The sequence below is a fragment of the Monocercomonoides exilis genome (assembly GCF_001643675.1).
Source record: "Monocercomonoides exilis strain PA203 chromosome Unknown scaffold5-2102611, whole genome shotgun sequence".
Lineage (NCBI taxonomy): Eukaryota > Preaxostyla > Oxymonadida > Polymastigidae > Monocercomonoides > Monocercomonoides exilis.
In genome coordinates this window covers 658,317-671,089 of record NW_027150550.1, presented here as the reverse complement: position 1 = coordinate 671,089, position 12,773 = coordinate 658,317, and the positions used below count along the sequence as shown (strand labels likewise).

At 40.2% G+C, this 12,773-nt stretch overlaps 2 protein-coding genes across 2 annotated transcripts; both read left to right on the top strand.

Annotated features, from left to right (window-relative positions):
- Nucleotides 1–18: 18 nt before the first annotated feature.
- MONOS_13959 (putative mRNA-decapping enzyme 1B) lies at nt 19–3,642 on the top strand (the record flags this gene model as incomplete). Its single annotated transcript, XM_067866713.1, has 4 exons — nt 19–135; nt 192–297; nt 364–3,509; nt 3,574–3,642. 3 exons carry the CDS (start codon nt 19–21, stop codon nt 3,324–3,326), a joined length of 3,186 nt encoding a protein of 1,061 aa, XP_067734204.1. The 3' UTR covers nt 3,327–3,509; nt 3,574–3,642.
- A 733-nt stretch (nt 3,643–4,375) lies between these two features.
- MONOS_16124 (uncharacterized protein) lies at nt 4,376–12,537 on the top strand (the record flags this gene model as incomplete). Its single annotated transcript, XM_067869035.1, has 1 exon — nt 4,376–12,537. One exon carries the CDS (start codon nt 4,376–4,378, stop codon nt 12,077–12,079), a length of 7,704 nt encoding a protein of 2,567 aa, XP_067734203.1. The 3' UTR covers nt 12,080–12,537.
- Nucleotides 12,538–12,773: the final 236 nt, after the last annotated feature.

Sequence of the window (12,773 nt, the reverse complement as noted above, 5' to 3'; positions counted from 1 at the left end):
ATTTGCTGTTTTCCACAAATGTCTTCACCAGAACGTGATAGCCTTCGCAACATTGTACCTGGAATTATCAAAATACGTGGGAAATGTACTTTAGTTCGAGAATACGAATTTATTGAAAAGCCTCGAGAGGAATGGGTTTGTAAATGAATATTTTTGTGTCTATTCACGTACATGAATTACTATTTTTCTAGAAACGAAAAGAAATAGAAGGTCCACTTTATTTTTACGAAAGAGACAGCGAACCGCGCTTTGGAGTCCTTATTTTGAATCAGAAATCTTTAAAAGATTCATCATATGGTTTGCATTGTTGTAAAGTTCAGTTGTATTTTTTTATTACACTTTATTCACTTTTGAAAATTTTAGCTTTAACAAAGGATACACTAATAGAGCTAACGTTAGCAAATTACATATATTTTACGGATGAGGAATCAATAATTCGAGGCTTTTGGTTTTTTGATCCAGAAGAAAGAGACAAAGCAGCAAGCATTATTAATCAGTGCATTGCTGAATTGAAGGCAGCAGATGCGTCTAGACCAACATCAACACCTTCAAGAAAAGGATCTGCATCGCTATCTAGAAGTTCATCAGGTCCTTCACCAACTCCAACTCCGACAATTCCCATGACAGTTTCTCCTGCAATGCTTTCTATTCTAAATAAAAATGCTACACTACAGGCAGGAAAGAAAAAATCTAAAGGAAAATCCAGCGAAGAAATATTTCAACAAGGAAAATTGAAAATTCAAATAATACCTCGTCCGAAGCAACATCAGCAAAGTGTAGCTTCAGCTTCAACTTCTTCAGGGTCTTCAAATAGCAGCAACACAGCTAATTCTCAATCTTCTTTGTCTTCATCTTCACGCTCAACAGATGTATCATCTCAAAACGCATCCAGTTTCTTGAAAACAGAAATATCTTCCAATCATTCAAGTGCTTCTTCCCAGCCCGTTCAAAACCAAAACACTTCAATCAAGCGGGAATCTTCTTATCCGTCTCTTCCTCTTGCAGCCTCTCAACAATCTTCTGCCAGCATTCAATCCAGTGCTTTATCTTCGCACTCAACAAATTCTTCAGAGAATTCAATTGTCTCAAATGATGTTAATACAACTCGCCCCATTTCACCTTCGTCGCGGACGCTTCTGGAGCTGTTCAGCCGAATGAAACAAGAACAGAAAGCTGTCCAATCATCCGGACAGACAGCCAGTGCAAATGCAGTGAACGCTTCAAAGGCAAGCCCATGTGCTTCTTCTTCTGCTGCTGCTAAAAATAATAGTAATAATAATAATTCTGTTTCTAATAATTCTGCATCTTCTTCATCCCACCACGCTTCTTCTTTGCTTGGACAGCCACCTTCTTATGCTCTTCCTCCTTCCGCTGCACCTGAACAGTCAGGTCAGTCTCAGAAACAAGGAAGCTCTTCTTCATCAAACACAAACAAAGAATCTTCTGCTTCATCTTCTTCATCTTCTTCACCTTCAGCTTCCAATTCTCAACGCTCAATCGCTCAATCTGCACATTCTAATGCTTTTCCTCTGCCTCCTCTGCTTGCTGGTCATTCTCCTGCTGAACAGAATACAAATATTTCTTCTTCATCTACAGCCACAGCCACAACACACACATCATCAGAATCGAAGCAGTCATCTCAAACCTTTTCACTTGCCTCCTCTGCTTCTTCCTCTTCCTCTTCTTCCTCTTCTTCTTTATCCAATTCACATTCTCTTTCACTTCAATCATCGTCTTCGTATTCGTCTTCATCTCCTTCTTCAACTGCCAATCAAACACTGATGCCACTTCAGCCACAGCCAAAGAAGAATTCTCTTTCTCCTCCTCCAAAACAGAAGTCGCCAAAAACAATTGTGAAAAAAGAAGCTAATCAACAGCCGCTTCTTCAGAATGCTCAAGCTCCTTCTCTTCCTTCTCTTCCTTCAGCTCCTTCAACTTCTTCTTCATCTGCTTCTGAACAGCAGCAAAAGACACCAAAAAAGCAACAACAAAACAAGAGACAGTTGCAGCCACAGCCTCTTCTTTCTACGCCAAATCCAAAAACTGCAACTGTTCCTCCACCTCTTTCTTCTTCTTCTTCTTCTTCTTCTCCCTCTTCTTCTTCATCTATTGGCACATCAAATGCATCTTCTTCTCCCTCACAGTCATCAAACAGACCATTATTCACTTCTCCACCGTCTGCCAACAAACACACTCAATCCGCTCCTTCTCAGCATATCTCTTCTGTTCAGACACCTTCTCGTTTCTTCCCTCTTCCTTCACCACCACCAATGGCTTCTGCTTCTTCTTCTTCCTCCTCTTTTTCTTCCTCCTTTTCTTCCTCATCCTCTTCCTCATCTCCTTCTCCTTCTCCATCTGCCAAAAACAAAGTTTCTCCTTCTCCTTCTCCTGTTCCGAAGATCCGCATCATCCCATCGCCTGTTCGTGTGCAGACGAAGACAAACACAAACAACACTCAAATTGCTTCTAAATTGTCTGCTTCAAATAATCAATTGACTCCTTCTGAAAGCGAAAAAACGAATCTTTCTTCGTCTTCTGCTGCATCTTCAGGAAGAAACGATGGCGCTTTTTCATTGTCCTCTTCTTTCGGACATTCTGCTTCCTCTTCCTCCTCTTCTGCTTCTGCTTCTGCTTCTGCTTCTGCTTCTGCTTCTGCTTCTGCTTCTGCTTCTTCTTCTTCATCTTCCTTCTCTTCCTATTCCTCTTCTTCTTCCCAGTCAAGAATTCGCCATCCACCAAAGAGTGTGACAGATTCAGAGCTTGTTCGGCGAGTGAGGCAGAAATGGGACGAAACAGCAGAGGCGCTGCGAAAGCTGTTCACAGGAATCATTTTGGGGCAGATGACTGAGAATGAAGAAGAGTCAAAGGAATTGAAAGAATTGAAAGAATTCAAAGAAAATGATGAGAAGAATGTGAGAAAGGATAAATATCACAAGGAAACGGCGAAGGAGCAGAGCAACAAGAAGCAAGGAGAAGTGGAGACTTCTTCGTCTTTGTCGTTCAATCAGACACAACAAGAAGTGAACAATGAACATGAAAAGGACGATGCAACACAGCAAAAAAAGGAAGTTTCATTGCAAGTGAAAGCTGAGAGGAGCAAAAAAGGAGTGCAAAACAAAGAGAAGCAGAGCAAAACGAAGAAGATTGCGAAAGAAAGAGCGAAGAATGCTGCTGAGGTGTCATCTGCAAAGAAAAGAACTCCTCCTCCTCCTCCACCGCCTCCTCCTTCCCAAGCAGACAAGTTCCATTCATTTGTCTTCCATCCCGAGAGAAACAGCTCTGAGTTCAATAGAATCTTTCCCCACTCAATATTGGGGGATATTTAGAATAAATTGAAAAAGAAAAATAATTAGTTATGCGTGTATTCAGTGCATATCTTAATATTTTTCACTTTTTTCTTTTGTTTTATTCAATCAGAATGTTTTGTTTGCTCTTCTCTTTTTTTCTTTAAAGAAAATATCCCCCCACCCTCACCCTGAATTTCTAAATTTTCGTCAGTCAAAAACTTGGTTTGAATGTTTTTCACATCAATTCTTTGTTATTTGAGTATTCCTTGACTTACGATAATTTTAGGAACAATACACCAACTCACGCCTTCAGGTGTAAGTAATTTCCTTTCAAAAAGAAACATAAAAATAAAAATAGAAATTGATAAGAAATGGAAGATATTCATTCATACGAATTTGCTGCTTTCAAAGAGGAAAATGCAAAATATTAATGAATGTTTTGCATATGTTTTCTGAGCACCAGAAACACAAAGTGGAAATGTTAATTTGATTGTTTTATAAACTCTTCGAGTGTTTTTGGTAAGAGTGGACTCAACCTACACCCTAAAATTGACATTTTAATCATTTTTCCAATATATTTTATGATAAATATTTAAGACATCCTAATTTTATTTAAAAAAATATCTATATTAAATTATTAAAAATCATCTTCTTTCTTATCATTTGCTTACAAAAAACATTGAATTATCTCGGAAAACCCTAACTTTTTCACCTTTTCTAAACCCTAGCAAATAAAAAGAAAAAACAATTCATGAAAAAACACTAAAAAATCTATAATTCAGAGCTTGTTTTTGAAAAATAACAAATATAAATATTATAGGTGTGATCAAAACAGGTTTCGATTAATTCCACTTATACCGTTTTTTTATCTAATGCTTTATTCATAATCTTTTCATTTGATATCATTTTACTTGAAATGTTTGATTTTTTCTCGTTTTTGAAAAAGAAAAAATTTTTAATGAATAATAAACAAATTTATATGTGTATCAACACTTCCAATCTATAATACAAACAACATCATTTATATATTATACAACATCAATAAGAAAGCAAAACTTGACATTTAATTATCTCAACCATAACATAATATGATGATGAGTTGTTTTGTTTTTATTTTTTTGTTCTGTGCAAACTTATCCAGTGATGTTGGAGAATTCGATTTCCTTGAAAAACCCATACAGAGAGGCTTCAGAAAAGATATTGTTGTTCATGATATTTTTGAAGAATACTGCGATTGTGAAAGAAATCGAGAGTGTCTTGCTGAGAACGCATGCCTTCATCAATCACACGAAATTCACAAGGACAATAGAAAGCACTCATATGAACTTGCATCCGTTTCAGCACCAGTTTCTATCTGCAATTCTTCTTTGAGTTTTTATTCCCTTCAATTAAATTCCGAAGGAAATGATGCAGTTGCATCGTTGTCTGACCAATCAACGTTTTTTGTGGGCAATTGTCTGCTTTCTTTGCCCCAAGTGTCGGGTGCCGATTTTGTTCATTCGTGGGGCGGGTCGATGTGCTTTTTCAATTTGTCGTTGGCTCTGTCTGGACCGAACTGCCTTGTCCATTCGCTGATTTCGTTTCCTGAAGCAAGCACACAGCAGGCACATCGAAATAGCATCAAGCTCATGGGCTCTTCGTTTTCGTCCTTCAGACTGTTTGATTCGCAACCGCTTGTCCAATCTTCGTGCTGTGATGTGATAAAGATTGAGCTCTGCTCCTTTGAAAACATATCTCAAGAGCATGCAAGGAGCAACGTTTCTTCTGCACAATGCTCGTCATTCACATTAGCATCGTGCATTATTTGCTCAATTGTCAACCCAACAGAAGGCTGCATTGCACCAAGAATATCAGATGGATCACTTCATTTTTTGAATTCTTCGTTTTTGAGATGCTCCAAAACTGCTGGCCAGAAAATTAATCACACAGGTTCGGAGGACACACTTGTGGACAACTGCTTGTATGAGAATGTTAGTGACAAAGTCATATCACATGATTCAACTGGTTCTTGCATTGTGACAAATACAGACTTTATGAATGGAACAGCATGCACGTGTATCTTTGAAAGAAATAGCAGCGAAACTCAATCTTTGAACAACTCTTTCAATTCAATAACAACTCCCATTTACGCATCATGTTTAAATCTTTGTCGGGGAACGGGTCCAATGGCAGTCCAAAACAACAATATGACTTCTTGCGAAGCAAGTTGGGGCGGAGGTTGTTGCCATTTTCATAATGGATTTTCAAATGATGACATCATATCAGATTGTTCATTTAAGAATTGTTTTGTAACTGAAACAAATTCAGTTTGTCATGGGGGAGGAGCTATTTGGAATGGAGAAGGGGCAAAAGTGTCGTATTCAAATGTTGCTTTTGAAAACTGCTGCGCCAATGAAACAGTTGGAGGGGCAATCTATTTTGATTCAAGAGAAATATCTTTGATGCATCACAGTTCACTTTCTTATTGCCTATTTGTTGATTGCAATGCACTTGGTGATGGAAAAGATATCTATGCAGAAAATCCATGGAATAATATATTGAATGAGGATAGTTTTGTTTCATGTTGGACTAATGCATCCTCTGAGTCAAATCGTTTGGTATTTGCAATTTATGGAGATAAAACATCATGGATCAGAAAACCGAGACATATATTTGCATCTATGACTGGTGTGAACAAATTTTCATGCGGCTGGGAGAATTCACCTTGTCAAACATTATCATATTCAATTGACACAGCTTTTGCATCAAACAAAACATTTCCAATTCACATTAAAATTGGAGCAGGAGTTTATACAGAGAAACCGCTTGTGATTGATTCTAAATATCTGGTTTTTGAAGGGTCAAGCAATTATGGAACAAAGTTGAGTGCCAGTTCTGTGAATGCCAAAGCGCTTGTTGAAGTGTCATCTGGGTATGCCTCTATGCTCGGGTTACTCATCATCAGAAACTCTTCTGCGTCGACTGATCTGCCGTTGTTCTCTGTTTCTTCAGCATCTGGAGAGCTTGTGCTCTGCTTGTGCAAAATATCAGCTGAACCATCGCAAGTTTCTCCATTCACAACAGCATTTGCAGCAGTGTCGGCTGGTCTCTTGAATGTGTCGAGCACGACTGTTGAGTCGATGATATTTTCAGATGTGTCAGCTGTTAGGATGGAGTCGTCGACACTGCACTGCTTCAATTTCGAGAATGCGAGTTTCAGAGGCATCACGCGAAGCGAAGGGAGCGGATCGGTGTTTGATGTGACTTTGGGGAGTGGGGATGAATTAGATTTGGATGAGGTGTCATTCAGCGGATGTGTGTGCAGCAAAGGGGATGGAGGGTCTGTGAGCTGTGTTCTGGAGGGAGGTGGGAGATTGATGCTTGGCGCCACAAAAAGAATTGAAATGGAGGGATGCGCAGTGCCGCAGGACAGCATCAGGAAAGGAAAAGGGGGAGGAGTGCATCTGAAAGTGGCAGGGAGTTCGTCGAGCTTTGCGATATGTGATGTTGGGTTTGATGTGTGCACAGCGTGGAAGGGAAACAACATATTTGTTGATGCGATCTCGTTGAGTGTGTCGATAACAAGGAGCACATTCGGGTTTGTGGAGACAGGGATGAGTGACGATGATCTGATGGGGTTTGAAGAGGAGTGGAGGACAGATCCAGTTCCGCTTCTGGCATATCTGCAGGTGTTCTCGGGGGCAGCGATTGTTGGAGGAGCGAAAAGGCGAGATTTCTCGGGGTGTGGGACAGCGAACTATCCGTGTGGGAGCATTGGATATGCAGCAGGACTTCGGTTTGGGAGCAGGAAAAGGATAATCACGCTGAATGGAGACTTTGAATGGACAGAGTCGGTGGTGTTTGATGCGTTTGGGTGGGAGGTGAAAAGTCCCACGAGAGGGCAAGAAACAAAAGTGTCGAGTGGAGGCACGAGCACAGCGGAAGGGATGGTGACTGTTGAGATTGGATCGCTCATTGCGAACCTGAGTTTTTCAGCAGCTGCGGAGCTTGGGAGGCATTCTTGCTTCATATTGTGCCAGTGTGGTGAGCTGTCGATGGCTGACTGCTCGCTGAAATGCTCATCGAGTGGAAATGTTGCATTTGGGTTTGGGTTCATAAAGATAAACGGAGGGAGCCTGCAATTGAGCAGATTTTCCACAACATCGCGGATTGTGTTTGGGTCTGGTTCGCTGATCAGTCTGTCTGGAGCAGGGATGCTGAACTGCGATGGATGCACGATGAGGGGCATCAAGAGGGCGAGTGGAAACGGGGGGTGCATTTCGATTGAGAAGAACAGTTTGCTGGGAAACAGCGGATGCAGGGAGATAACGATTGATGGATGCACCTTTAGTGATTGTTGTGTTGGTGGGAATGGAGGAGAAGGAGGAGGGGTGAGTGCGTGGCTGGGAGAAAATGACATTCTGGTTGTGAATGGGTCGAGCTGTTTTGAGGAATGCCTTGCGCCAAGTGAAGAAGGATCCAGTGGAAAAGGAGGAGGAATGTTTCTTTCTCTGACTGACGCAGATGCAAAGTTCGAATTATCTGGAAATTTGATATTTGATGGGAATGAGGCAGAATTTGGAAAGAATGTGTTTATTTCTGCATCAGATCTGAATAAGACTGTGACAAACGACTCATTCAACTTTTATTATTTGTCAATGATAAATGATAAAACTCTATTTGTGGGAAGTGATAACATTCATTCAGACAAAGATTTGTTTATGTTCCTCGTTTCATATAGCTCATTTGAGATATTTATTTCATCGAGTGGATTTGATGTTGCACGCTGTGGAAGTGAGGAAGAGCCATGTCAAACAATGTGGAAAGGGATGGAAAACATGAAAAAGGAGATTGGAAAGAAAACAATTCAAATTGAAGGATCAACTGTTATTCAAGATACATTCAATGTTTCAAATTATCAGATCAAAAAAGCATCATTTATGGGAGAAGAGAATACGAAAGCAACTTTGAATTTTGAAAAGGCAATTGGAAGTCAATTGGAATATTTCGTAGTGAATGAAATTCATCTTGAATTGACAAATATCCAACTCCAATTAACATCGGGATTTGACAACTCAGCCAAAACGATAATTTCAAACAGAGAAGGAGAATTGGTGATAACTGGATGCTCATTCCATTCAGAGGCAGGAATGAACAATGGATTTGATTGTGTTTTTGTGGATGCGATTGGAGGATGCGTGGAAGTGAATGATTTGTCGATGGAATCGTGCAATGTTGGAAACAGCATTTTTATCATCCGCGATGCTGGAATTACTTGTCATTTGATGAATGTTCGTGTGAAATCGTTGAATGAAAGTGGAGGATGTCTTCTTCTGATCAAAGGAACTGAGTCAACAACAAAGATAAATGAAGGAGTCGAGGAAATAAATCTGCAAATTAACAATTCCTCAATTTTAGGAGTGAAGAAAAGTGACAATGGAGCAAGCATTTTGGATTCAAAAAGTGAGAAAAAGATTTGTTTGGTTGTGAATGAGAGCAACATCACAGAAGACAAAGCCGAAGAAAGTGAAAAAGGAGGGGCAATATTCTTCGCATTGGGTGCATCAGGATCGATGAAGGTGGTTGACTCAGCAATCAGCCAATGCAGCTGCACCAATGGGAAAGGAGGAGGAGTGTATCTGGCAACAAAGGAAAGAGGAGATTTGAATTTCACATTTGTGGGGATGAAGTTCAGTGCGAACACAGCAAAAGTGGGGAATGACATTTTCATTGAATGTTACAGCATCACATTGCAGATCAATGAAAGCCAATTTCAGTTTGATCTTCGAGAAGGCAACTTCAATCGTTTCAATGCAATATATGGGATTGATGAATGTGAAAACAAAGAAGATACAGATCTGATTGATTTTGTAACGATTCATCAAAGTGACACAATCATTGTGAGCAGTGTGAATGGATCGGATGAGAGGCAATGTGGAATCAACACTCTTCCATGTGCTTCGATTGATTATGGGCTGATGCACTTGACATCAGATTTTATGAGTCTGATGTTCATTGTTGAGGAGAGTGTGATTGATGAAGAGACAAATCTGGAGGAGATGAGTTTGAGTTCGAAGAGCAGAGGCTTGTGCGAAGTTGAAGTGAAATCAGGGATTGAAAGGACAAGAGATGCTTTGATCACAACATGTGGAATAGTCTCATTGGTGAGAGTGAACTTTGAATTTGATTCAAATTTCATCTCTACTCATGAATCGTTGATATCACCAGAGGGAGGGATTCTAGAAATTATGAATTGCACATTCAGTTCAAAACTATTTGAGGACGGAGTTAATGTTGAATTTGCAAACATCCCATTTCACATAATAAACATGGAAAAAGGAGAATTACAACTTTATGAATGCTCAATATCAAATCTTGTGCTTCAAAAATCGGTATTATATCTTTCATCACAACTTCCATCAGTAATTGATTCATTAACGATTTTCAATTCAACAATTTCTCATTCACTTATTGAAATTATTGAATGTGGGCGATTGGAACTTATCAATATTAATACAGAAAATATCACAGTTGAAGGAAATGAAAAATCATTGATATCTTGCTTGTCAATGAAAAAGAAAATGCAATTAACAAATTGCACAATAGGCGGAGTCGGTTCAAAGACCACAAAAGGGAAATTGATGAAAGCGGAGAATTGCACAGATGTGAAAATGGATAGTTGCATTTTTGATGGAAGTTCAAATGAAAGAAATGAACAGAATATCAATGAGGAAGAAGTGATGTGCAGATGGTCTGGATCTCTTGTAGATGTTGTGAAGAGTTCTGTTTTGATGAAAGACACAACAATCTCGAATTCACCAGAAGGTGGAATAACAATGAGAGGAGGAAATGTGAATGTTGAAGCAGGGAATTTCTCAAACAATAATCCATCAATTGAAGGATATCCATCATTGAGAAGAAACATCATCTGTTCAGATTCAGGAATATTGAATGTGATGAGTTTGAAAGGAGGAGATGGAGTTTTGCCAAATTCATCACTTTGGATGTTGAATGAAGGGTGCAATTTTGAAGGGATTATTTCTGAGAGGGATTCATCATTCTTCATTCCTGTGTTGGAGAGTGTGGATGCAAAAGAAGAGACAGATAGAATGAAGCTGACATTCAAAGGAATGCTTCTTATTCCATGCAATCTGTCATTCTCAGTTGTGAAGAGGAAGGGAGAAGAGAAAGAGATTGAAAAACATGATTTTGATTCAAATGGATTCTTGTCAGAAAGGGAAGTTGAAGGAAGTGTGGGAAAAGATTTCATCAGCAGTTGTGGAGATGAAATCGAAGTGAGTGTGTTCATTCTGTTTGGGGATGATGATTCTTTATCTTTAACAGATTCATTCGTTTTGAAGAATGCGAGCATTACTCCACCAAAAGGAGATGAAAAAATTTTTGAAAGCGGAAAAGAAGAAAAATCATCATGGGCGTTGATAATCGCAGTTGTATTTGTTATTTTGTTTTTGATTGTTCTTATCATTGCAGTTGCCTTTATTGTTCGATGGAAAAAGCAAAAGAGAAGAACGAAAGAATTGGAAGTGATTGTGGAAGACACAGTGAGGAAGGATCCGAAACTGATTGAGATGGTGACTATGGAGATGTCACCTGAGGAGCAGTGGAGGAGAGCAGAAAGAGAGGCAGAGAAAAAGAATGAGGAGAGGATAAAGAAGAGGGTATATGATACGAATATGGAACATTCAGAGTCATCAGAGCATTTGCTGAGTGAATGTGGTTCCACTGAATATATTTTGGGGAGAGATTCAGACAAGATTCCTCAGTGGATGCTTGAGAAGGTTGATGAAAAGGAGGAGGAAGAAGAGATAAGAAAGAGAACACCATCACCATCCATCTCATCCACTTCGACAACAGATTCTGATTCCACATTTATCCGACCAGAGAGCATGTGCCCAACCACCTCGTCGATGTCGAATCTGGTGGATGCAATGGCCTGCTCATCACCACATGAAAAGCTGATTGTGGATCTGAGGGATTCGCTGTTCATGCTGCTGCATGGGCGGAACAAGACGAAGGAGATGGCGATCGGGACGGTGGAGGAGAGGATGGCGACAGGGGCGCAGATCCTGTTCTGGGTGGGGAATGTGGCGCTGCACTCGTTTGGGGAGATGGAAGTTCCGCTGGAGTCGCTGGACAGGCTGAGTCCGCACATTGTGCTGTTCTCGGAGCACATGGTGATCTGTGTTGTGATGCACTCGGGGAGTTCATCGTCAGAGGATTCGGACACATCGTCTGTGTCGTCGCTGAGCGTTGTCTCGTCATCGTCGAATGTGTCGGTGATGAGCGAGAGGTTCACAGACTCGCCGCCGCCGTCGTCTGCGTTTGAGGATGAAGAAGGGGAAAAGGAGTATTTGCGGTGGAGGGCGCCGGAGCTGCTGGAGGGGAGGAAGAAGCATGCGACAAAGAAGTCTGTTGTGTTTTCGATGGGGATGATGCTGTGGGAGTGTGTGGCGCTGGCGATCCCGTTTGGGGAGTATGATGCAGAAACGGCGGGAGAGAAGGTGAAGCACGGAGAGCGGCCGGGGGTGTGGCGGGAGGAGTGGGCAGCGGGGGAAGTTGTGGAGAGCATGGTGCGGCAGAAGGCGGGGGAGCGGGCGACGCTGGTGGATGTGAAGCGGGAGCTGTTCAAGCACTTTCCGTCGGGGACGGTGTTTGTGACGATGTCGGATGCAATCGACTACTATGGGTCTGGGTGGTGTGGGAGTGGAGATGGCAGGGACGAGTCTGGAAGCGGAAGCGGAAGCAGAAGCGAAAGAGGAAATGAGAATGTGAAAGAGAATAAAGTTGGGTGAAAGCTAATAAAATAAATTGAAAAGGAATGAAATGGATTTGAAAGCGATCTTTTCTCTTCTTGATTTTGGATGCACTCCTTTTTGGAGAGCCACTTTTTGCGTGTTTTGTGGTTTGTGTTTGTGTGTGTTTGCAATTGTTGTTTTTGGTTTCTGTTTTCAGTTGAATGTTAGTATGCATGTATGTATTATTGTTAAAGTTATGTTATGAGAACCATTGAACCTGTTTGCTTGAAGCTTGAAAAAGAACAAAAATGTTCAATTTAAATTCTTTGAATGAACACAAAGTTCTTTGTCGACTTTTTGGGAAAGGGGATGTTTGCAATAGCGAAACAATTTTTCTTTGTTTGAGAGCTTTTATTTTGAGTTATCTGTTATTAGAGTATTTTTTTGACGTTTTGAGTTGATTCAACATTTCTTACTTTTTCAATCAAGTTATTATTCAATAAAAATTTATAATGGAAGCTCGTTCATTTTTTTCTTTAAGTTTCTTTCTTTTTCCAATGGGGGGAAGTCATTCAAAGGTAAAGGAGTTTGGAATAAAGTTCTTAAAAAAGCTTATTTAGCGATAAAAATCAATCTGAAAAAAAATAAAAAATATCGTGAATGAAAGAATTGACTCTTGATTGTTGTTTGTTTAAGAATAAATTTGCTGTATAATACAGATATTAATGAAAAAAAAGCAAATTCGCGTTAT